Source organism: Rhinatrema bivittatum, chromosome 10 (assembly GCF_901001135.1).
Source record: "Rhinatrema bivittatum chromosome 10, aRhiBiv1.1, whole genome shotgun sequence".
NCBI lineage: Eukaryota > Metazoa > Chordata > Amphibia > Gymnophiona > Rhinatrematidae > Rhinatrema > Rhinatrema bivittatum.
Window position 1 is genome coordinate 28,616,337 of NC_042624.1, and position 26,424 is coordinate 28,642,760.

Consider the following 26,424-nt stretch of genomic DNA (forward strand, 5'->3'; position numbering starts at 1 on the left):
TGAAGTCGCTATTGAGCAGTTAAGACATTATGAATAATATTGAACAGAGGATAACATGAGCATTAGGAATAACGGGGAAGGTTTAATATATATTCGACCCCTTTGGGGGACATTGTTTGATCATTTGGTTTTATCACTTTTATATATGCAGACGATGTTCAAATCCTGGTGCCTATGGGTCTAGACCTGGAGATGGCTCTCATTTTAAAGATTGTATGTCTGCAGTAAGCACTTGATTGAGAGAGAATTTTTTTTATTTCAAACTCCAAAAAACCAGAAATTTTGCAAATGGGAACAGAACTGGAGAAATATTAGCTTCCTATTGATGGGATATTTGTTACAACAAATGAAGAAGTGAGATCATTAGGGATTAAGTTCAAAGCTGGTTGGAGATTGGAAAGTCAAATAAGCACAGTGTTGTGAACAGCTTATGGATACTTAAGATTGGTGAGGCAACTGAAATGGTTTCTGACTTTTGCAGCATTAAAATCAGTGGTATATGCTTTTAGTAATAGCAGTGCTAGACAACCATATTGGGGTCTTCCTGGCGCTATGATGATAAGGTTATAAATAGTCCAAAATATGGCAGCAAGAATTATTATGGATGATCTAGACAGGAATCAGCAGCCCCTATTCTTTTGAAGTTACACTGTATATCTGTGAAGTTACAGTGTAGGTTTAAACTTCTTGTGCTTGCTTTTAAGATCTTTCGTGGTATTTTTCCCTCACACGTCTGATAGCTCTGATAGTCAGAGTTAGCTGGATGACTTAGCTGTCAAAGTTTGGTTGGACCAAAGAGCTGTCCTAAAGTTAGCCGGCTATAGTTAGCTGGCCGACTTTAAAATAGTTTATTTTATTTATTTATTTAGGGCTTTTTTTATACCAACATTCATGATACCAATCATATCATATCGGTTTACAAGAAACAATGGTGCAATAACATTAACATCAATATGAACAGTTGAATAGTTGGCTATATTCATCTGCACTATTGAATATACCTCCAAAGTTATATGGATAGGTTTATATGCCTAACTTTACTAATTGGGCTGCTTCTGAATATGCACCTCTATACTTTGATTGTCCCATTGCATGGATAATCTATTATAAATGCATAATTTTGTATTTTGTATTAGGAGGGCAGGGTGAGAAGGGGAGGGTATAAAGGTGTCAGGCTTGCCTAAGGCACTTAATACCCTTGCACTTGTCCAGATAATATGGTCTCTCTATTAGGGGCCCTACACTAGTGAAAGGAAGGCTGTAATGCCAGGCTAGACAGCTGGCTTCATTACTATGGTGGGTATGTGTTTACCACCTGTGGAGTAGTGATACTTTCTGATATGTCACAATATTTCATATACAATACTATGTTACTACAGTTACCATGTAACATTGTGGCATGTCATAGTATATCATACAGTAATACCTTAATAATTGAAATTATTTTCATTCCATGCTGTGATATTTCAAAACATGCTCTGCAGCAACTTTTAAATCAACTAATGAGAATAATGCCACCTGTGAATCCACAAGTAGGAAGGGCAGAAGTGACGTGTCTGAGGTATCCCTACCCAAAAGAAATGTCAGTTACAATATATGATCCCTGTTGTATGTAAACATCAATAATGTGCTTGTATTTAGCAAGTATATTTGTATATTTCATGCAAAAGAAATGTCAGTTACAATATATGATCCCTGTTGTATGTAAACATCAATAATGTGCTTGTATTTAGCAAGTATATTTGTATATTTCATGCAAAAGAAATGTCAGTTACAATATATGATCCCTGTTGTATGTAAACATCAATAATGTGCTTGTATTTAGCAAGTATATTTGTATATTTCATGCAAAAGAAATGTCAGTTACAATATATGATTCCTGTTGTATGCAAACATCAATAATGTGCTTGTATTTAGCAAGTATATTTGTATATTTCATGCAAAAAGAAATGGATGTCCTTGTAGTGATAACATAATACACATATAAAGGCCCCCAGGGTAAATGGCTCTATATACTGCTTTCAGACTGCGTGCCACACTCCTGAAATGACGGATTTTAGTACTAAATTATAGAGGGGTACACTGGGGCACAGGGAGCTAATATAATGCAGTGGTTCTCAATGTTTTTGTGTAGCAACACAACTGATACTGGGTTCTTTTGGTTGTGACACACCATCCCCTTCCCTCCCTCCTTACACATCCCTCCCTTCCCTCTTCCCCTGACTCCTTTTTCTTATCTCCCTACCCCTTGGCAAAATCACGTTTCCTTCCATCTTTATTTGATATAATTACTTTATCTTCCCTTCCCACTCCCCCCCCCCCCACTTCAAATGATACAATCATCTCCCCTTCCCTCCCACACTCCTTCAATCATCTCTCCCCAATGCAATCACCTGTCCCTCTCTCCTCCTACTATGATCACCTTCAGTCAAGCAAGCAGTGCTTCTTACCTGCTGCTGCTGCTGCTTTCTCCTCTGCCACCCCTTCAGTCAAGCAAGCAGTGCTTCTTACCTGCTGCTGCTGCTGCTTTCTCCTCTGCCACCCCTTCAGTCAAGCAAGCAGTGCTTCTTACCTGCTGCTGCTGCTGCTGCTTTCTCCTCTGCCACCCCTTCAGTCAAGCAAGCAGTGCTTCTTACCTGCTGCTGCTGCTGCTGCTTTCTCCTCTGCCGGCTCTCTCTGCAGTCAGAACTGCACAGGGCCCCAGAGTCGTGCGGGACTGCAGGGTCCAACACTTTTCAGACTGCAGAGGAGGAAGCAGCAGCAGGTAAGAAGCACTGCTCACCAACTTGCCCTGCGGGCTGGAGATGCTGGTCCAGGGTTTGGGTGGAGGAGGGGTAAGGACAGAAAACAAGATTTGGCTGGGTGTGGTGGCAGTGGCTCTGGTCCAGCACTTCTTGCTGCTGGTGGCTCTGGCTAGTTAGTGGGAAACATTGCCGACACACCTGCACTTCTGCTGGGGCACACCGGTGTGGAACGTGGGATATAACTTAAACCCAAACAAAGGTCACACAAAGACTTAATGGTAGTCCCAAGAATAGAACTCAGTACTTCCTTACTTCCTATCCCTAAAACCATTCCTCTTTCCTGAAATAAAAAAAAAAAGAAAAACCAGATTACCTGAACACACAACACTGGCATCTTCATCATGGCTACAGAGTTTGCGTCTCTTTTCCTGTGTTTGGCATTCAGAGAGAAGAGGCTCATTTCCACTGCAAGAAAGTGTTTCCAGCCAAATAGGGCCAGCTCCTTTTCCAAAACGAGCTCTTCTTAGCGCAGACAGTGCAATCCCGCAGTCCAGCTGCTTACACACTACTGCAGCATCATCTGTATCCCAAAAGTCATCGCACACAGTTCCCCACTCATCATTATAGAATATTTCCACCCTTCCAGCACAGCGATGGGTACCATTAGCCAGCCTGATTGGCATCTTACCTGCAAATATTGTGGCAGTTTTCATACTTATTTTAATTCAATATTCATTAATTTCCTCAGATCAAATATACTAGTATTGCATAAATAAAGAGTCAACATGAAACAGCTAAACAAAAAACGAGAACATTTTTTTAAAAAAGGTGACATTGATATTTATTTATTTGCGGATTTTTCTATACCGACATTAATTTAGTGAAAAACATCATATATATATATATATATATATATATATATATATATATATATATGTCTGTGCAAGGCTAGTCAAGGGCTACGGGTTACCCCATTTTTTAAAACTTTTTTTCAAAATGGTCTCTCTTACCTGGAGTTTTTTCATCCAGCACTTTCCTCCTGCTCCCTCCAACTTAGTCAGAACCAGGTCTAGGATCTGACACCATGAGCCCTCATTCACAACTACCTGGGGATTTCCCCCCTATTTTATATATCTCCTCCCAACTTACATTGTAGTAACATTCCTGAGCTGGGAGCCATGCCCCAGAGCTCTTTCCAGAATCCGAAAATCATGGGCTCTGTATCCGGTCACTGGGTGTCACCCTTAAGTAATGACTATGACTGCATCCCTCCAGGACCTCTGCGGTAACCGCAGCCCATCCTCCAGCTATCCTGTCAAGTAGTACAGGTCTGTTGTCTGCAGGATTTATGCAATCCATGAGAATAAAATTGTGGATATTCCAACTCATTTGGAAGTAGCACTTTGGTGAATTGCATCCTGCAGTCTGCCACAGGAGATCAGTATTTAGTCTTTTTTATGGTAGGGAATGTGGGATAAAACGGGAAAAAATGCGAGCAATGGGTTTGGTTCGTTATTTTGATTCATTTGGCCCCATGATGTATTTCATTTTGTTTGGGCTCAAAGTTATTAGTTGTGTCATTCTTTTTCCATTAAAAGCATTGGGGAAAGGAAACAATGCCTCTTAAATTGGGTTTTAACACTGAGGTTTTCTATCAAATTTTAATGAAACTTGCAGGTAGGCATCAACAGCAAAGGAACAGCACTCCAAGCCACCAAGATTTGGGTAAAGTGGCACAAAGCATAGCATGAACAGCCCATGGCACTGTGATGGGGCAAGGAGCACCAATAACAATGTTATGAACAGCCCAAAGCACCGACAGAGGAATAAAGCAACACAGTGACATGAACAAGCCTGAGAGAGGCAAAGCAGCCCAAACAGAAGCAGGAAGACTCCAAGTCACCATGAGAGAGACAAGGAGCATCAATTGTGGCAAGAACATCAAAAGAAGGGTAAAGGGCACCAAATAGCAGCGGCAAAAACATCCCAAGAGATCAAGAGAGGAGCAAAGCAGCACCACCAGTGGCAAGAACACCCCAAGAGATCAAGAGAGGAGCAAAGCAGCACCACCAGTGGCAAGAACACCCCAAGAGATCAAGAGAGGAGCAAAGCAGCACCACCAGTGGCAAGAACACCCCAAGGTTTGAAAAGAGGACCAAAAGGCACCAATAAAAGTCATGAAGACCTCAAGGCCCCCAAAGAGGGGTAAATAGCACCAATAACAATGGCATGAAGACCCCAAAAGATTATGAAAGGGGAAAGCATCAAAGAAAACTCTGGAGATGTGGAGTGGTCTGACATGCAAATCAATTCTCAGACTAATCAAACCATCCAGGAGCTAAAAAATGGTGAACTAATCCCTGGGGAGAGTGAAGGCAGAGAAAATCTATGGAGGAGGTCCATAGTGGTCCTGACATGGAAATTGGTTCTCAGACCTGGATATAGGGAAAAACCCTAATGACACCATCTATAAATTGGAAGATGGTGATCTTATTATGCCTATACTATGGGTAGGGTGAAGCCAGAGGATCTCTAGCTGAGGTCTGTCATAGTCCTATGGTATCAATGGGAGAAGGGGTTAGGGAGTGTAATGGAATTACTTAGCTTGTGTCTGACTACTCTGGCTAAGAATGTATTCAGACACTTGGTCTTCATGGACTCATACTGACACGTATCATGTGATTGTAGCAAATGTAAGAATAGAAGAAGTAAACACCAGATGTGTAGGACCTGTGATGAGAGAGTTAGAATTGCAAAAGAAAGCCAGTATGTTTTGGGAAAACTGTATGCATTTCTCAAAGCATGGTTTCAGATGTGCAGATGGAGAGGAGTATAGGAGGAGGCAGGGGAGGGAGAGTGCAGACAGTGAAAGATCCTAATCAAAAGAAGTAATTTAGCTTCCCTAATTGTAAGAAAATTGTTTGTGCTACATTATTATTACTACAACTGTTGCCTTTTCTATATCTATATATTCTGCCTTGCTTTCTCAAATATAATTTAGCATTAATAATAAATACTGCTAATCCTGGTACCTACTGTGTGTTGACTCAATGTGTCTGTGTGTGAGTGTTTTGTGTTTTTTTTTGTGTAAGGATCCTATCAGGCCGATGCAATATCTGGCGCCAAGGTCAGTGTGCCACTGGCTGTGCAGTTGGGTGCGTGTTTTGGATATGCTAAACTTAAAACCGATGCAATACCAGCATTAGCACATCCAAAATGCGTGTCCAAATCAGCGCGTAGCTAATATTTATTTATTTATTTATTTATTTTACGTTTTTCTATACCGGCATTCGGGATAGGAATCGCATCATGCCGGTTTACAATTAACTAGGGGTGCGACAGGAGATATAAATAAATAAGAACATTAACGTTAAGAAACATTAACAAGTGCTGAGAGAAATAGTTGTAGTTACAATAAAACAGGGATAACACAAAAACTTGGAGCAATGAAGAGGCGATGGGGAAAACAAAACTTGTGGCAGAGCAAAGGCAATAGGAAATTTAACATAGATAACAAATTTGCCAGTTAATGGAGATTGTAGAGTTATGGTGTTTGAAAGTTATCGTTTACCAAGTAATGTTAAGATCTGCTTTTCGATTCAAGGTGAGTTAAAGTTCAGCTGTAGTCTGGGAAGGCTTTCCTAAATAACCAAGTTTTGAGTCTTTTCCTGAAAGTTGGAAGGCATGGTTCTTGTCTCAGATCAGGTGGAATGGAGTTCCATAGTGTAAGTCCTGCAGTGGAGAAAACTCTGTCTCTGAAGGTTATGTGGAGAGAGGTTTTGGGGTGTGGTACCTGCAGGGTTTCTCTGTATGACTCTCTGATGGGTCTGGTGGAGGTGTATTTTTTGAATGGGATTTGTAAGTTAAGCGGAGAGTATTGATGTATTGTTTTGTAGATAGTAGTAATAGACTTATATAGGATTCTATAGTGAATAGGCAACCAGTGTAGATCTTTGAGAATTGGGGATATGTGGTCTCTTTTTCTAGTGTTTGTCAGAATTCTGGCTGCCGTGTTTTGTACCATTTGAAGGGGTTTGGTGTGTGCTGATGGGAGACCTAATAGAATCGCGTTGCAATAATCTAATTTAGAGAAGATTATTGATTGCAGGACTGTTCTGTAGTCTTGAGAGTGGAAAAGAGGTTTTATTCTTTTTAGGACGTGAAGTTTGTAAAAGCAGTCCTTGGTAGTTTGACTGATAAATGATTTTAGGTTTAGCCGGTTATCGATGATCGCTCCTAGGTCTCTTACTTGTGATGTTTGAAGTCTGGTTGATGGAGTATTGGAGATGTTATTGTTTTCAGGGGAAATTAGAAGGAGTTCGGTTTTAGAAGAATTTAGGATTAGGTTTAGACTAGAGAGGAGGCTGTCGATTTCTAGAAGGCACTTTTCCCAGTATTCTAGAGTTTTAGTGCAGGATTCTTTGATCCTGCACTAAATAGTGCTCTTATATGTAAATACTTATGTAAATATGTAAATAATAGTGCTCTCATATGTAATATCCCATTATCCTGCTCTAAATAGTGCTCTCATATGTAAATACTTGATTAGGCTATTAGTTAGTATGCCTGAGAGAGAAGGGAGAGAAGGTACATACAATGTCTTTAATGAATAATACACGAGTAATCATCCCAGCACTCAACAGAACTCGCAAGCATAATCCTCCTCCTTCATGCTCTCCTGATGTACCCTCCTTTTCTACCCCTCCCTGCTCACTCCCTTGATCTGTTAAGTTCTTTGAAAATGTTCTCCGCAATATTCTGTTATTCAACGACTAAGAAAATATGTTAATTGTTCACAAAACCCTACTGTTCCCAACTACTATGTTAACTCCATTTGATTGTAAGATAATTGCATATGTTGGATGATAATTGCAGATTTGTAAACCGTTATGATGGCTCTACCGAATAACGGTATATAAAACTCTACAAATAAATAAAATAAATAAATAATAAGAAAAGAGAACACAACAACAATTGTTCTTATAAGATAACATTTGCAAGCGGCTTTCTCCTCTTGCAAAATATGTACAGAAGTCTACATAAACTAGGAGTTAGGGCTTTGTGTTAAAACTGCTGTTAACCAAGATTTTGGTCTTCACATTGCTTGTCTCCCTAGACCAATTAATAACACAAATATTTGATACTATTACTAATTACTTCTATAGCACTACTTGACATAAGCAGCACTGAACAAATGTACATAAGAGACACTCCTTTCTCCATAGAACTTACAATCTAATGGCTACAAGCCTATTTCACTTTTTGTCCTGTACGACACCACCTTTTGTAATATGGGTTGTGTATATAATTAGTGTAATCAGGACTAATAAATGAAATTTTCAAGAAAGAGGAAGGAATAGAGTTTGTTCAAAAGAACTCTTTGTTGAGAGCTGGGTATGAAGGAATGAGGAAAACCATGAATAAGAGTTCTGGGATGAGAGTCCCATATAAAGGAGTAATGAGAAAAGCCATGCATGACAGCTCCATGATGAGTGTGTGAAAGCGATGGCTGAGTACAGCCTACCACTAAGAGTCACAGCCTCCTTCTTTCCTATGGAAAACAATCATTATAAGAAGACTCTTGATTACAAACATATTTCAAAAGCACTTATGGGTTCCTATCCATGAAAATAATTCTGCTTCTAAGAAAACATTTTCTGGTCCTTATGGTATATTAGAAAGAAAGGAGAGAAGACTTACTTATAATCACTTTCACTGGTTCACTCTCTGGTGACCTAAAACTTTGTCCTGGTAGACTTATTTCATACTGGCAGGTGTATCTCCCACTATCCGAGGTCTCCAACTCATTTAGAGTATGGTTCACTGTGACTTCCTCACTGGACAATGTCTTCATTGCAATGGGATTTGATACATTCTCTTTATAAAAATAGACCGTGCTTTGTGTGTAAAGTAGGGGGATCGTGCATTTCAACTGTACATTGTCTCCTCTGTTAAATAAGATGTAGAGTGGTGATCGGCTCATTGTGGGTTTGGGCAAATTACCTGCAATGGCAAGAAGATTATTTGTATTTACAAGACCTCATCAATTCAACCAACTCTTATAGTAAAACATTACATTAGCAGTATGTGTCAAAAGTGTAACCACTTCTCCCTTACATCCAGGAGTAGGCTTCAGTCATTCCTGAAGTTTTCAGCTTCCCCTGAACATATATTCAGGTTTTCCATAATAGCAACCGTTGTAAAAGAGTCTGTTAAGGACATGGACATGGCCTATAAAGATATTCACAGTGAGGAGGAGACAGGCTCTCCATAATTACTCTCTGCTTCAAATAGAGCAAAAGAATTATTTAACCACACACAGTAGATTTTATTCACCACCTCCTGGAGATGTCTACCCTAAATATTTATTCCTTCCTAGGCTGGGACTCCCATTTGTTGCATAGATTATATAATAGGGGAAAATTTGTTTAAATTATTTTCCTCTCAAGGAAAATTATGGGAGCTGGAATATGCCTTTTACTCTTTCATAATTCATTTACATGGAATGTGAATGAAGTGTCAGATCAGGAATTTCAACTGCTTTTTCGCTGCTTTCAAAGAGACAGTACTGTTTTCTCTGTTGAAGATTGTGGTACTTGCAGAGCATACTTACTAAACAACTCTAATACTTTCACTAGCCACTCATGCTTCTCCCTTGCATTTAGACTTCATCTTCAGATTCTTTCTTACATGCATCCTATCTGTATCCACACTGTACACATGCAACCATACTCCTGCACTACTTATACCTATCAAACATGCTCATACTGCACTAAATGTATTACTAAATACAAAGGTGGACAAAGTAACCGAAAATAAAATCTTTATTGTAAAAATGTTTTAAAAAGTTACATATTAACTTTATTTTGTGCCACTTCCAGGATGAGTGCACGTTTACAATATAAGTGCAAGTAGTAAGCTGGTTGTTTGTTACAGAAGTTGTAAGGATGAGGTGTGTGACAGAGGGGGTAAGGTATGTATGGTTAGTAAGTGTTTTAGCATACTTTTATAACAGGAAGGATTTGGAAATGTATGTTAAGAAAAAACAAAACAGCTGGTATCCCTCTGGAGACAGTGGCAATGGATCTTTAAACACACTGAGAAACTGCTCTGAAAAAGAACCTTTTCAATTTTGTCCTGACCCTTTTTTTATATTCTATGTCAATGAAATATGAAAGCGTGAAAGGAAAGGCAGCAGCATAGGCCAATACTGATGAGTTTGCATGGGAGGAAAGAAAATGTTATATTTTTCATATCACAGAAAATAATGGGAGCTAATCAGACAAAAGGAAGGCACAAATATTTATTTATGCTCTGAGCAGGAGGTTATTCAGGAACGAGGGCTCCAGAAGGCAAATGAAGGATGCAGAAGTGTGTGCGTGAATGTCCTCTGGTAGGGCAGGTTAGAGTGGGGCTATTAATGGAAGTCAATAGTCGCTCCCTCTCCTATATGCCATGAATATTTTTGTCCATACTGGACAAAACAGATGTCCATTTTCCCCAAATAAACCCCAACTATTTGCCAAGCAAAGACTCAAAATGCAGCAGGTAAATCAACCTCTGTGTCTTTTTGTAGATGAAACAGAAAGAAAAGGAAGAATAATTTTTATTTATGTAAAAGTTTATTTAGATCTTTTTATATTCTTCCTAGTCCCAGACCTGTAGCTCTGGGTGGATTACATTATTAAGACAGTAACTTTGATATTGGTGCACATTTATATACGTATGCTAGCGTGCGCCAAAGGACAGGTCCATATTCTAATATATGTGTGTATGGTATAAAACAGGCTGTATGTGCATACATCTGTGCACAATTTTATATGGACACATGCTGCCTCAATCGTGTAAGTGGGGAGATTTTAGTCGAAGTGTGCTAATGCAATTACCAGTTTCCCCAGTTCATTCCCAGTTTGCCCAGGTAAGGGATAGGACTTCCTATGCCCCCCTACTTAGTCTCCCTTTTACCCTGTTAGCACCAGCCCTTAAAACCCCACTGACTAGCCTAGATTTTTTAATTTTATTGTTGCTATCTGGCCCGTGGCTGGAGCCACGAGCTGTCTCTCCACCTCTCTTTCTTCTTTTTCTCTGTGGCTGGAACCGCGCTGTGCCCTTCACACAGCCTGGAGGCTTCCAACGCAGGAGCTGCTCTACTGCTCTTCAAGTGGCCCGGAGGCCACAGATATGTTTTACCAGCAGAAGAAGCCGCGTCTCTGCTTCTTAAGCGGTATGGAGACCGCTGCCTTGCTTCCACCTTCCCTGCAGCCCGGAGGCCATCCTTGTTTTCATCTTGCGGCTGGAGCCGCTTACAGCTTCCCTATATGGCCCGGAGGCCACCCACCTACCTCTGTTCCCTCGAGGGGAGAAGGCCCAACATACCCGGGCTTGCTTGATGCCAGGAGCTGTCCTTCTTTCACCCTCAGCAGCAGGAAGCTGCCTGTGTTACCGGGGCCTAGTTCCTCTTCTGCTGCACTCTCAGCGTTGAAGCATGGGAGCTGTCCGAGGTCCTGCATCCCCTGCTTCCTCCTAGGGGGCGAGGCCACGTCTTCCTTCCCTTTCTAAAGGGATAGTGAGAGAGGAGGGTCCATTGGTGATGCCATCAGGGAGTCACCTTCTCTTCAGTATAAAAAGGTCTTAGCTTCATTCCTTCCTTGCCTTCGCAAGGAGCCAGTCCTCCTTAGGACTTTTGATCATCTACTCGTTCAAGACCTCTCATGATCTTAAAGACCTCTATCATATCCCCCCTCAGCCGTCTCTTTCCAAGCTGAACAGCCCTAACCTCTTCAGCCTTTCCTCATAGGGGAGCTGTTCCATCCCCTTTATCATTTTGGTTGCCCTTCTCTGTACCTTCTCCATCGCAACTATATCTTTTTTGAGATGCGGCGACCAGAATTGTACACACGTTGTCAAACGCCTTCTGAAAATCCAAATACACTACATCTACCAGTTCACCTTTATCCACATGTTTATTAATCTCTTCAAAAAAATGAAGCAGATTTGTTAGGCAAGACTTCCCTTGGGTAAATCCATGTTGACTGTTTTCCATTAAATCATGTCTTTCTATATGCTCTACGATTTTGATCTTGAGAATAGTTTCCACTATTTTTCCCGGTACTGAAGTCAGGCTCACTGGTCTATAGTTACCCGGATCACCTCTGGAGCCTTTTTTATGTATAAACATATTTTATTAGGTGAACCAAGACAAGTATTACAGAAACAGGCAGCAAGTAAACAAATAAATTTCGAGGTGAACACTATAAGATGAATATAATGCTGGAATTGAAACTAGCACACCATTTTAATGGTAAGCATGATCAGCCTTCCCCCCCCCCTTTAAACTTCCCCTTATCCCCCCCCCTCCCATATGGAGACCAATTTAACCAAAAAGAATAAAGTCCGTATACTCTCCAGTAAATCGTTTCAATCATTAAGAGCCAGACTTCTAGCCCTATGGGGCAATGCTTGTATGTAGGAGTCCCAGGTGTTCAAAAACCATTTCCGGCGTTTAGGCGAACTGCAGGCGAAAAGCTGCTCCATCTGCATCAGTTTGTGAAAATGAATTCTCCACGTCCAAAAGGAGGGCGGTGCCGTATCACACCAATGAAGAAGGAAAACTTTCTTTCCCACTAAACCAGCTTTTTTAAGCAGGCTTCGTAGACCCGGCAGCACCACTAAGTGGCGTGTGACACAATGAAACAACCAGAGATAAGGGGAAAGCGGTAGGCGAACCCCCACCAATGGTTCTAAATAACTCACAATTTGCCGCCAATACTTTTGAATTTCCGAGCATTCCCAAAACACATGAGACAGGGTCCCCGTCCCCTTCCAGCAGCGTACACACTGATCACCATCGGTGATGCCAGCTTTAAAAGCAACATGAGGCGAGAGATACGCCCTACACAAAAATTTTAAGTGCATCTCCCGGAAGTACATATTGCCCATAATAGGAATTATACTCCTCACACTCGAGGAAAAAATAGGGTTAACTGAAAACTTGGTAAGAGTCCGGAGTACTACTCCGGGCCAACCGCCTATAATAAATGGAAAGAGATGGATCGCTTTGGTGGTCAAATTGAAAAAAAGCTTGCAGTACTTTGAACGCTGCTAAATGTTGATCCAGGGAACCCAAGGACTGATAATAATGCCTAAGTTGTAAGTATCCAAATAGATGGGACCCAGGGAGATTGTACAATTCCTGTAACCTGTCAAAGGACAAGAGAGTACCTCCATCATCCATTACATGACCTAAGTACGTTATGTCTTTGTGATGCCAGAGCTTAAAGTATGCGGTCGTGGACCCAGGGGGTAAAGTCTAAGTTACCTCTAAGGAAAGTGAGATACGTGCAATGACGGGGAATCTCCAAGTAGTGGGTAAGTTGCATCCACGTTTTCCTCAGTGGTGCAATCAGGGAGAGAGCGGCCAGCAAAGGTGACAGCTTAGTTCTGGGGCTCATAAGCACAAAACTCAAAGCCAACGGTCTGGTAAAAGTGTTTTCAGCTAGAACATTAATAAAATGAGATTTTCCCAGGAACCATCCGCGAATCAAACTGAGGTTAGCTGCCAACCCATAGCGATAAAGATTAGGTAGCCCCATGCCACCCCGCTTCCAGGAACACTTAAGCCATTGCAATTGTATTCGAGTCTTCCCCCCTTCCATAGAAACCGACGAGTTAGCCGGTCTACTTGATAAAGATCGCGTGCTAATAAAACCAAAGGAAAATTTTGGAAAACATACAACCATTTGGGTAAAATTACCATTTTAAATAAATTAATTCTTCCCCCCAAGGACAACGGTAGGTTATGCCAGGTATGTAGTTTGTCCTGGGTGATTTGAAGCAGCGGCATGATGTTGCGATGGTATATTTGATGTATATCATTAGTGAGAAAGATCCCCAAATATTTAAGCGAACCCTTTGCCCACTGTAAGGGAAAAGAGTCCCCCCAACATCCCTTAAGGGTGTCCGGATATGCTAAAGCTTCTGATTCCTCCCAATTGATCTGCATTCCAGATAAGGTCGCAAATCGGGAAAATAACTCAAGTAGCGCTTGTAGGGACCGATGGGGGGAGGTGAGAAAGAGCAGCACATCGTCAGCGAAGGCCGCATATTTAAAAATTTCTGACTGCCCCTCGCTATAAAATTGTATCCCCCGAATGGCTGGTGTAGACTGGATGGCCAAAAAAAGGGTTCCAAAGTGAGTAAAAAAAGCAGCGGGGACAGTGGACAGCCCTGCCGGGTTCCTCTGCCTACAGGAAAAGAGTCAGACAGTCCCCCATTAACCAGTATCCGGGCTTCAGGAGCGTTATATAAAAGTTTAATAGCCTGAGAAAAAAAGCCCCCAAATCCCATCAGATGGAGAATATGGAACATGTAACCCCACTTTACTCTGTCAAAGGCCTTTTCTGCGTCTAGGCTGACCACTAGGTAGGAATCGTCCACCCTCTGGCATAATGCCATAGCTGTGACAATCTGACGGATGTTGCGTAACGCATATCGTCCTTTGATAAACCCCACCTGTCCCGGTTGTATCAAAGATGGCAAAACATTCCCCAACCTGTTTGCAAGGACTTTTGCCAGGATCTTGTGGTCTACATTCAGCAGAGATATGGGACGATAAGACATCGGTAAGAGTGGGTCTTTACCCGGCTTTGGGATGAGAGTAACAGACGCCTGATTTCCCCCTGAAGGAAAAGTCCCTTGGGCAATTAAAGACTGAAAAACTGTAGGGAGCAGTTTAGATATTGGGTCAACCAAACACTTATAAAACTCCGCACTATATCTGTCCAGGCCCGGGGCCTTTGGAGCCTTTTTTAAATATAGGGGTTACATTGGCCACCCTCCAGTCTTCAGGTACAATGGATGATTTTAATGATAGGTTACAAATTTTAACTAATAGATTAGAAATTTCATTTTTGAGTTCCTTCAGTACCCTAGGATGCATACCATCTGGTCCAGGTGATTTGCTACTCTTTAGTTTATCAATCTGGCCTACTACATCTTCCAGGTTCACAGTGATTTCGTTCAGTTTGTCTGACTCATCACCCCTGAAAACCATCTCTGGAACTGGTATCCTCATTAGTAAACACTGAAGCAAAGAATTCATTTAGTCTTTCTGCAATGGCCTTATCTTCCCTAAGAGCACCTTTAACCCCTCGGTCATCTAATGGTCCAACTGATTCCCTCACAGATTTCTTGCTTTGGATATGTTTTAAAAAGTTTTTATTATGAGTTTTTGCCTTTATGGTCAACTTAATTTCAAATTCTCTCTTATCAATGTTTTACAATTAACTTGACAATGCTTATGTTTTATCCTATTTTCTTCAGATCGATCCTTCTTCCAATTTTTGAAGGATTTTTTTTTTTGGCTAAAATAGCCTCTTTCACCTCACCTTTTGACCATGACTGTAATCGTTTTGCCTTCTTTCCACCTTTCTTAATGTGTAAGTCCTCTGAATGGAAACTGTACATAAGCAAACCCTGTTTGACACACCCTCACTGGTCCAGTTTTCTGAGGCCTTGTCTGTGGAAATGCCATTGACTGGCCCATGACTTCTGATCCATGCCTAGGCACCATGCCTCAACCTGCCTGCACACTCAGGTATTCCACAGGCCATCAAGTCTCTGCCAGGGCCTTTACCTGCAAACGCAACCCACGGGCTGCAGCGTTGGGTGAAGACCTCACCTAGGTGCTGTGCATGGTGAGTTTATTTTCTAAGGTGCTGCTTACCAAGACCTCTGGCCTCCCCTGGACTCCATCTTTGTCTTCCTCTGGAAGGAAACCACCATAACACCTGACAGGTAGACAAACTTTCAACTTCCAACTTAAAGGAGCCAAACATGACAAAAATTGAAGCATGCATTGATTAGCTACAATTGAAAAAGGTGTAGTTCTTTTTGGCGATATCTTGTGTTATGGCCCCCAACTCCCTCCCCTTTTAAAAATTTGCATCGCACCATGCATTATGGTGCTTATCGCATGCGAAAAATGCCATAATGCGATTTGATGTATGACCCTGTAAGTTAGCTGAATAAATGCTGATATTTAGTGTTATCCCACTAACGGGCCGATACAGTAAGGGGCGGTAGAAAGAGGTGCGTTAGTGCCCGGCGCACCCGCATTTGCCGCACGCACAGTTCGGATCACCTACCGCTTGATACGTATTTAAATGGCATGCAAATGCAAGCCGCATCCAACCTGAGTCCAACGCACGTCCATGAAGCGCAATCCATTTTACTGTATAGGCGCAATACAGCCCTATACAGTGCCTATACAGTATCCTGGGTGCGCTGGTACCTGTCATTTCAAATGAAGTTTGAAATGACAGGTAGCAGGAAGTGGATGGCTCTCCTACAGACCCCCCTGCCTTGAGCGCCCGGTGCCAGCAAGCCCCAGCAGCCGGCGATCGGAGGCAGGGAGCGCAACAAAGCACCCTCCTTCGGACGGACAAGAGAGATGAAATTTCACAGTCCCAAACCAACCCAATCCAAGCCCCAGCAGAGAGAGACGAAATTTAGCAGTCCAGTCCCAAACCAACCCAATCCACAGAAAAAAAAAGCTTCTCGCACTTAGCCGCCCTGTCCCAAACCAACCCAATCCACAGAAAAAAAATGCTTCTCGCACTTAGCCGCCCAGTCCCAAACCAAACCAACCCAATCCAAGCCCCAGCAGAGAGAGACGAAATTTCACAGTCCCAAACTTTCCCCCAGCCCCTGCTCACTTGCCCTGGCCGTGGCCACGCAAGCCCCCAGCAGCAGCAGTAGGAGGGCGGCGAGAGAGAGCGGCTTCAGCAGCCCCGCCGGCTAAAGTGAATACGTGCACGCCTGTACGTCCAATATGGATGCTCAAGGCAGCGAAGGCGCATGCGCACACGCCGTGACCGGCTGGACGTCGGAGGCGGCTAAGTGCGAGAAGCATTTTTTTTTTTCTGTGGATTGGGTTGGTTTGGGACTGGGCGGCTAAGTGCGAGAAGCATTTCTTTTTCTGTGGATTGGGTTGGTTTGGGACTGGGCAGCTAAGTGCGAGAAGCATTTCTTTTTCTGTGGATTGGGTTGGTTTGGTTTGGGACTGGGCGGCTAAGTGCGAGAAGCATTTTTTTCTGTGGATTGGGTTGGTTTGGGACTGGGCAGCTAAGTGCGAGAAGCATTTTTTTTCCTGTGGATTGGGTTGGTTTGGGACTGGGCGGCTAAGTGCGAGAAGCATTTTTTTTTTCTGTGGATTGGGTTGGTTTGGGACTGGGAGGCTTTTGGTGGTAGAATCATAATTACATTCTTGTGAATACAGACAGTGCAATGGAATGTATGGGATTATGCTGAGCCTTAAATACCAAGGTTAAAGCTTTAAATTGAATATGCTGAGCAACCAGTGAACCACACTAACGCATGGGTCAGGGTAGGCAGTAAATTAGTAGGTTAAAGACGCAGCAAGATAGCAGATTAAAAAGGCGATAGTCGGGGCGCACTTTACTGTATGGGAGGGAATAGCTAATCTGATCGTTTACATACATATACATGCCGCGGGTGGAAAGGGATACGCGTCGAGTTAAAGAAGCGGTAAGGATCGGTAAAAACAGATAGTGAATCGCGGGTTAGACTTACGCGGCAAAATTCTGAGTACACAGCGGGTTAGAAACGGGGTAACTGCGGCCGCGCTTTACTGTATCGGCCTGTAAGACAGCTGGCTAAATTTAGATCTGCCTGAAAGCAGTCCTAAAGCTAGCTGAATAAACGTATCCGGCTAACTTCTCAATAACTGGGTATATTCAGTGGTATAATTTTATCTGGCTGAATTTGCCAGATGCCCTAAGGCTAAATATTGGCCTCAAAGGAACATTAGTGGTCATAGGATGGGAAGAGCACAGAACAAATAAAACCTGTGACAGCACAGGAGAAAGGTATTAATGGACAGACTTGGAGGAAATGGTCCTTTTTCTGAACATCTTCTATGTTTCTATGATGCAAGATATGCTAAGCTAGGCTTCTAGAATAAAGTTAACAACTCACCTCTCTGCAGAAAAAACCTCTATTTCTGAGTTTCAGACACAACTCTTCTCTCTCAAGGTGGCAGCAGCACAACACTGTGTACATCTGGATGCCCTTTGTCTCTTCTCTCCTCCTGCCTATTAAATTTTTAAAACCACTTTCTTCCATTTCACAAGAGGTCTTTCATTTAACTTGGTCATAGCTGCTTGTAGTGCCAGCAATCTTAACTTGCAAGGTAAGAGTAAGAGATTTACCTGTGCACACTGCACTTGCATCTTCTGCATGGCTGCAGTTTGGTTTATTCCCTCTGCTGGCCAGGCAGTCAGTGATTTTAGACTCTGTTCCTTTACAGTCAACATCAGACAGCCAAATGGAATCAGTTCCCTCTCCAAACCGAGCTGCGCCTGTTGCAGATATGGCAAATCCACAGCCTATATCTTTACACACAACTTGGGCATCCTGTAACTCCCAGCCATGGTCACACACTGTCGTCCACTGATCCTCATGGGCCACTTGCACTCGTCCGGCACACTCGTTAAAGCCATCAAACAGTGCCACATCTCCATGAAAAGGAGAAAGCAAATCATAGTAAACATCTTATTTATTTATTTTATTTATTTATTTATTTGTAGCTTTTATATACCGAGGTTTAGCACAAGCCTTCACCCCGGTTTACATTGAAACAAAACAATTATACATAGAACAAGTTGTGAAACGAAAGTATATGCATATAGCAGTTCATGGAACAGGTTGTAACAGGAAATAATTAAAATATCTTAAGTCAAATAACGAAAATGAATATAGAAACGAAAAACGAGGAAGGTAGGTACAAACGTGTGCTCCAAACACAAGAAAGTATGAGTGGGAAATGAAAGGAAAGAGGGGGGGGGAGAGAGATAGAAGGTAGAGGTAGGGGGGTCGGATGGGGCGGAAGGATGGGGGAAGAGGCGAGGGGTAGGGGAAAGGGGAGGGCAAAGAGGGGGGGGCAAGGGGAGGAGGAAGGGGTAAAGAAGAGGAGAAGAGAAGAGGGGAGAAGGAGGGGTGGAAGGCATCACGATTGTAATTAGCCTAAATTATCGTTGAAAGTCTGGCTGAAGATCCAAGTTTTCAGTTCTTTTTTGAATGATTTATTATCGCTGATAGTGGTGAGGTAGCATGGTAGGGCGTTCCAAAGTTTTGGCCCCGCTATGGAGATAGCTCTATTTCTGGTGTTAGTAAGCTTTGCCATGGGGTAAGCGGGTATTTCGAGTAGTCGTTGTCGGAAGATCTGGTGTTCCGTTGAGGTTTTGTGGGAGTGGAACATTTTACTAACTGCGGAGTTATCTGTGTTGTGTACTGCGTTGTGGATGATCGTCAGGGTTTGTATTCTATTCTCTGAATGATTGGTAGCCAGTGTAGACTTTTTAATACTGGGGTGATGTGATCAGATTTTTATTTCCGGTCAGAACTCTAGCAGCGGCATTTTGCAGTAACTGTAGTGGTTTTATGGTGGATTTGGGGAGACCTAATAACATTGAGTTGCAGTAATCTAGGCTGCTGAAGATCAGGGATTGTAGAACTGTACGGAATTCCTGATGGTGGAGGAGCGGTTTTAGGTGTTTTAGAACATGAAGTTTGTAGAAACCTTCCTTTGTTTTGGTTGCTATGTTTGTTTTTAGGTTGAGATCTTTGTCGATCCATACGCCGAGGTCCTTTGTTGAGCTTTTTAGAGGTATGGAGATGTTATTGATTAGAAGAGAGTTGTGGGAGATGGTTTGGTCTGAGACGTTTCGTCCAATGAGGATACATTCAGTTTTATTCATATTTAGGCATAATTTTAACTTGTTGAGCATGTTTCTAATTGTGGTTAGGTGAGAATATTTTACTTTTAAATATGTTATTAAAACTGCAACACCATAATATTATTGCTATTAGTTCTCATGCAGAGCTGGTAAACAGATTTTTATTGTAAAATACATATAGGTTAGGGTATATAAAATCTCAGCATAATAAATAGGTTAATATTTAATGCAGACATTAGAGATGAGTCAATCTTCTGACATTTTCCAGTGCTTTCAACCCAAAGATTTTCATGGGCATTAAATTCGCTTTAAAAATCTTTTCAAAAAACAGAAGTGAGCTTTTCTCACTTAGAGGTAGTCAATGCTATAGGTGGGTCCAATTCACCATTCATACCCTGTAGCTTCCAAATAACATTTCTCATTAAAAATTAGGGAATTACCTGAACAGACGACTCCAGCGTCTTCCTTATGAAGACAATTATGCTTTCCCCAAATCTGTGCTTCACACTGACCAAGGTGAGACTCGTTTCCCACACACTTAATGTCATCAAGCCATATGGGACCTGAGCCTTCACCAAACTTAGCTCGTCCTGGTGCCGTTACAGAGAGGCCGCAGTTCAGCTGCTTACACACCACCTTGGCATCATTTATATCCCACAGATCATCCATACAGTCCCCCACTGTCATCTTGAAGCACTTCTACTCTCCCAGCGCAGTGATTAGAGCCATTTACCAACCTGATCTGCAGCTCACCTGAAAGAGAGTTGAATAGGAAATTGATTAGCATTCAGGTTAAACAAATATTTGAACATTCAGAGTTGATTTTTAAAAATGTACACACACAAAACCTGGTTTATGCATATAAACTACCTCTTGAAACTCACTCGGGGAGCAGTGCATGTAAAGGTATGTGCACAACTCATTTACGCACACTCGCAAGAGGTGATCTAGAGGCAGAATTGGACAGACAAAGGGTTTATGTGCAGTTACAAAAGTATGTGTGCAGCTCTATGCTTAAGGGTGAATTTTAAAAGTCTGACATGGGCAGATAATGTCATGAAGCACATAAAGCATTTCTACAGTACTTTGCTGTAAAGTACAAGACTCTCAGAGTACCTCTCTTCTTTACACCAATGAGACAAGACTGTTGGAAGTATTGTTAAACAGACACCCAGAAATACATACTGAATACTAAAAGGCTTTGTTGAAGGACATGTGCCAGACACACTGAAAGGAGCAATCATCAAACCAACAATCAAAAAGAAAAACATGGACCCCCATGAACTAGCAAACTACAGACCAGTGTCAAACTTACCTCTAATGGCCAAATTAATTGAAAAAACAGTACAAACGCAGTTGTCTGAGCACTTAGATAACAACAATATCCTTTACCCATCCCAGCACGGTTTCCGTAAGCACTATGGTACTGAAACACTCCTGCTAGCACTAACGGATAATATACTAAGAGGGTTCGACAACGGTAAACAATATATTCTGATATTATTAGATTTATCTGCAGCTTTTGACACAGTGAATCACATAATACTAATCAAAAGGCTCGAAGAAATAGGTTTGCAAGACAAAACAATCAAATGGTTTAAATCATATCTAAATAACAGAACATTTCAAGTTCAAATTAAAAACACGCTATCCGACAAAATTACCTTGAAAACTGGAGTCCCACAAGGGTCAGCACTATCTGCTACGCTGTTTAACATATATCTTCTACCACTATGCCATCTCCTCGCTGGACTTGGAATCATACACTACATCTATGCTGACGACATCCAGTTAATCTTACCAATCGATGAAACTATTGAAAAAACAATAGGCCTAGCCATGATGTATCTTGGAAATAATGAAACAAGTTCTAAACCAAATGGAGCTAATAATCAACATTGATAAAACCGAATTCATACACTTAGAAAGGAAAAGCATGAACATTACACAAACCCCAATATTTCTCAATAACAACCAACAAATTGACTTAGCAAAGAAAGTTCGCAATCTCGGAGTAATAATTGACAATGAACTAAGCCTCAAACAACACGTATCAATAAAGGTTAAGGAAGGATATGCTAAACTCATGATACTCAGAAAACTCAAACCATTACTATCATTACCACATTTCCATACTATGCTTCAATCGCTGATTTTCGCCAGCACAGACTATTGTAATGCCTTGCTACTAGGCCTACCTAACACTACAGTAAGACCTCTACAGATTTTACAAAATGCTGCTGCAAGAATTCTCACTGGAAAAAACAAAAGAGATCACATAACAGATACGCTCACCACCCTACATTGGCTTCCCAGGCTTCCCATTGAACAAAGAATACAGTTCAAAGCACTATGCCTAATACATAAACTTATCCACGACGATAAAGCAGAATGGCTGAACACAGCACTTAGAGTACACGTCCCACACAGAAATCTAAGGTCAGCAAACAGAGCACTCCTTCCCATTCCCTCTGTGAAAACCGCAAGACTGACCCAAGTAAGGGAGCGAGCTCTGTCTCTAGCCGGTCCCATATTATGGAACTCCATGCCCCTTGACCTTAGACTCCAGAGCAATCATAAACTTTTCAAAACACAGCTCAAACCCTGGCTTTACATACAAGCCTTCAAGAAAGAAAACTGATGCGGGCAATGAAGTAAAAGTTATGCGGCATAAAGCACCGAATGCCTAATTTTAAAATCCTTACTGAATTATTCAACATTTTTTTTAACTGTAGGCAACCTTCAGGACATATTGCTATGAAACACTTAATCCCCCTAATAAACGCCTTATTGTTACCGAATACTACTGGCACCACCTATGTAAAGTACAACCCATATTTTTTTTACTGGTGCCCTATTGTAAACCGTTATGATGGTGAATAACTAATGACGGGTATATAAAAACTCTTAAATAAATAAATAAATAGTAAATTATAAATTTACTAGAAAAGTGATAATCTTGCATTGCTTAGAATATGATTGATTTTAGACTGACAATAAGGGTGAAGCTCTCCTCACAATACCGAATTGTGAAGCGCCTCAAAGCAATAACTTACCAATAATAATAAATACTGGTTTGCTCTCTTCTGACTTGAAGGCTTGTCCCAGAATCTCTAACTCATACACACAGGTATATTTGTCCTCATCAGAAGAGTCCAAGCCATTCAAAGTGTACACTGCGCTGTTCTCTTGCCTTGGCAGAGTCGTCACTGCAAGTGGATTTGCTCTCTTTCCTTTATAGAAGTAGATGGAAGTATTCAATAAAGATGAGGGATTGTTGCAGTTCAGCTGGAAGCTGCCTCCTTTCTCAAATGCTAAGAATGCTGGTAATGAGTGAGTGTAGGTTTTGGTAAATGACCTGTAAGGATGGAGAGAGATCTTAGAACAGATGCGCAACAGGGATTGTAGAGACATAGATGATAAAGTTGTGATGTGAAATGTACTACTGCTGGGATCTTGTAGCTGAAATGCTTTTCTTCTGCTTTAAACATCACAAAAAAAAACCAAACCCCACTATATAGTGGACGGTATCAAAGTGTCCCATTGACCTTATCGAAGATTTTCTTTTTTAAATAGCAAAATGAAAACCCACGAACCAACCATATACACAGCCATACACATTCATACTAACACATCCACAATATACAAAAAACATAGACCAGAGTTGTTGCTGCTGCAGTAAATCAATATGGCCAATACTTGGGTGCTTATAGATTCTATATAATATAGAACAAGTAAGGCCTTCCTACTCCAAAGATCATAGTATCCCTTCCTAAGGAAAAGGACCATAGCATGGATATAGCTTTTCTTCCAACGTATTTCCAGTTGCGCGTGTTGATGCCTGAAGACTGTCCATTGAGTGAGCAATTTATTTGGATTTAGCTCACACTTTTTTCATGGTAGCTCAAGCAAGTTATTGACTTTCTCAGTTAGGATTTGTTACCAGCATGCACTAAAATAAAACACCAGAGATAAAGGCCTGCCCAGGCTTATTCTGTGCTCTATTGGTCTTATCTTTTTGTGTCCCTTCACCCTCATCCCTCATAGTTCATATGAGGTTAAATTTAATGGTTATGTAGGGGGTTTTTTTAGTCATGTTATTTTATTTTACTAAAGGATACAATTAATTTAATTTTATGCTATAAAATATCTTTCTTACTGATTATTACATCAAGATACTTTATCCAGAGATGAAGAAGAATTAAATCTATAAATTTCAATAGATACAACTATAGCAGTCATATACAAAGGAGAAGAGGAGAATCTTGAGAAAAAATCTGTACAGAAAGGAAAAAGTTGTTAAGGAAGAGACTGCTACTAACTTATTCAATACAAAGACTGCAGCAATAAGGTGCTTGAATTAGTTCAGACAGAAAAGAAAGAGGTTAGAAGACCAGTAGGAATGGGCATGATTAAAAACATACAGGTCAAGTTCTTGGAGGATTTTGAATTAAACTGAATCAGTCAGAGAGTCCTTTACATTTTCTAAAGACTGAGGTGATAACGTTTTACTACAATAATGATCTGAGATCTGGGGCTTAGAAGAACAAAAGCATGCCTTTCCAAATCCAAACTGAAGTATATAAAAACAGTTAGGACTTTACCTGTGCACAGAACTCCAGCTGTTTCTCCATGGCGATCCACATGTTTATTCCAACTTCCTGGGCAATCGGTGAGATGAGACTCTGTACCATTACAGTTAACATCCTCTAACCAAAGCACGCTAGTTCTCTTTCCCAACACAGATCCTTCTTGGACTGATATTGCAAATCCACAGCCTGTCTCCTTGCACACTACCTGAGCATCCCATATATCCCAACCACGACTGGACACAGGGTCCCACTGACCATCATGAAACAGCTCCACTTTACCAGTGCATGGGTGGTCACCTTCTACCAGTCTCACACCTACACATGAGTTATAGAAAATGAAATCATAGAGTTAAATTGGATGTTTGTTTGTCTAACACAAGGAATGCACTAAAACTGTAAAGCATTGCTGTGAACTGAAGTGTAAAAATGTTCTGATTTATAACACTCAACATTATAAAAAAAAAAAAAAGCATCAGATGCTATTCTATTCTGCATCACATAGCTGTGAGAAATATACTGATACAACAAAACAAGACGAGCACTGTGAGAAATGTACCAGCTGTGAGGTAACCACAAGAATGTCCTTATTCCGTCTCTTATAATGATCAGATCTGTTCTGCAGAACCTTTACTAGCATAACCTGTTTTGTTCCAGATTGCTAAACCATCAGAAATAAGGCTACATTTCAAATGCATGCATGGAAAGTAGGAAAAACAACCCGGGGCACATTAAAGTGATTACTTTCAAATGGTTACTTTTGAAATTATTTAAACTCTCTGCAATCTCCAGAATGTTTAGGTCTGGAAGAGTCATATATGACACATTGGATATGACGGGTCCATGCTGACCAATAAACTGCAGTGAAGTGTGTGATTAATCTTCAGCTCTCTTCCACAGATAGCAGCACTGGAGAGACAGCAACTTACCCCTCAAACTTTTACAGTGATGCCATCTATGGCTCCCAGCGTATGTAATAAGATTGCAAAATCCTGACACTCTCAGCTCAGTTATGAAAAGAATATGTCTGTGCATAATTACCTGAACATATGACACCAGCACTGTCTGCATTGCTACAGCTCCTTGTACTGTTTATCAGAGAAACAAATGGGCACTGTTTCAGGTGAACTTCTGTCCCTGTGCAGTTCATATCAGTCAACAAGATGGGACTGGACCCATTTCCAAACATTGAAGATCCTGCTGCAGCCAGGGCAGGTCCACAACCCAGATATTTGCACACCACCTGCACATCCTGCAGATCCCAGTTTTCGTTACACACGGACATCCAGGTATGGTTTTCAGTAAGCATCTCTAGTCTTCCAGCACAGTGACTAGGGCCATCCAAAAGCCTCATCTCTATAGAACACAAAGTGGTACATCACAGGGTCAGCAATACCACATAAAAAGATATTGACGTTTGTTGAGTTCGATATAATGAGTAATGGACCCAAGAGATAAACACAGATTCAGGTGAGGTCAAGGTTGACATTTCCATTGAAGAATGATAGATCTTAGTATTCAATGAAACGTTAGTATGTGGAATGGTGTACTTTGTTGCAGACTGTCTAATGCTCCCATCGTAGATTATTTTTGAAAGAAAAGATCTGAGAAATAAAAGTCTGATTCTCATGAAAAGGCATATGTTCCTTATTAAATATGGATAATTGGGTTGTTTTGTTCAGCTCAACTAACTTGTATTTAGAAAGTTCTGAACCTCATGCTACTGTTGGCTTTAACATTTTCAAGAGATGTTGATTATTGTCTATGGTGCTTGACCATGATTTGGGGTTTTGAATTTTATTCTTTTCTTTATGCTTCTGAGAAGCAATAAAAATTAGCCATCTATCTCCTGCCAACTGTGAGTGGATTTCTATCAGTAATTTAGTATATTTCTATACATATGTTCAATTTTATTTCTGTTTTTGATTATATTTGTTCCAATTTAAGTTGTATTTTCTGTAACTGTCCATGGTAAATGTTTTATAAAATACTAATAAAGAGAAAGGAAATAAATCTAATTAATGAAGTGCCATGTCCCTTGAGAAACAAGTGTAGAATGTGGGCAATGTATTTTATTTATTTATAAAATGTATAGCCCGCTGATCCACAGACCTTACCAGGTTACAATAAACATACATATATATATAATACAACAATTACAGTTAAAACAAAAATCAAAATAAAATCAACATAACAAAGCAAAAAAATAAAACATAAAAGCCTTTTCATTTAACCTGAAATGTCACATCCCCGCTTATTACAGGAGCTAGGGATGAAACGCTAGTAGAAACAGATGGGTTTTCAAATGTTTCTTGAAATGTAATAGAACCTTCT

At 41.0% G+C, this 26,424-nt stretch overlaps 2 protein-coding genes across 3 annotated transcripts in view; both read right to left on the reverse strand.

Annotated features, from left to right (window-relative positions):
• LOC115099920 (deleted in malignant brain tumors 1 protein-like) overlaps window positions 1–22,688 on the reverse strand; it is a 50,707-nt gene extending 28,019 nt beyond the window's left edge. For both annotated transcript variants that reach the window (XM_029617929.1, XM_029617928.1), the window contains exons 1-5: window positions 22,558–22,688; window positions 19,942–20,254; window positions 17,975–18,280; window positions 8,445–8,747; window positions 3,118–3,432 (exon numbers count right to left, since the gene is read on the reverse strand). In XM_029617929.1, coding sequence (XP_029473789.1) covers window positions 3,118–3,432; window positions 8,445–8,747; window positions 17,975–18,280; window positions 19,942–20,188 — 1,171 coding nt within the window. In that variant the 5' untranslated portion in view covers window positions 20,189–20,254; window positions 22,558–22,688. The remainder of the gene's footprint in view (window positions 1–3,117; window positions 3,433–8,444; window positions 8,748–17,974; window positions 18,281–19,941; window positions 20,255–22,557) is intronic.
• Window positions 22,689–22,779: 91 nt separating this feature from the next.
• Window positions 22,780–26,424, reverse strand: part of LOC115099919 (scavenger receptor cysteine-rich type 1 protein M130-like) — a 152,601-nt gene continuing 148,956 nt past the window's right edge. The window contains exons 10-12 of the mRNA XM_029617927.1: window positions 25,132–25,446; window positions 24,106–24,408; window positions 22,780–22,859 (exon numbers count right to left, since the gene is read on the reverse strand). Of these exons, the coding sequence (XP_029473787.1) occupies window positions 22,816–22,859; window positions 24,106–24,408; window positions 25,132–25,446 (662 nt within the window). The 3' untranslated portion in view covers window positions 22,780–22,815. The remainder of the gene's footprint in view (window positions 22,860–24,105; window positions 24,409–25,131; window positions 25,447–26,424) is intronic.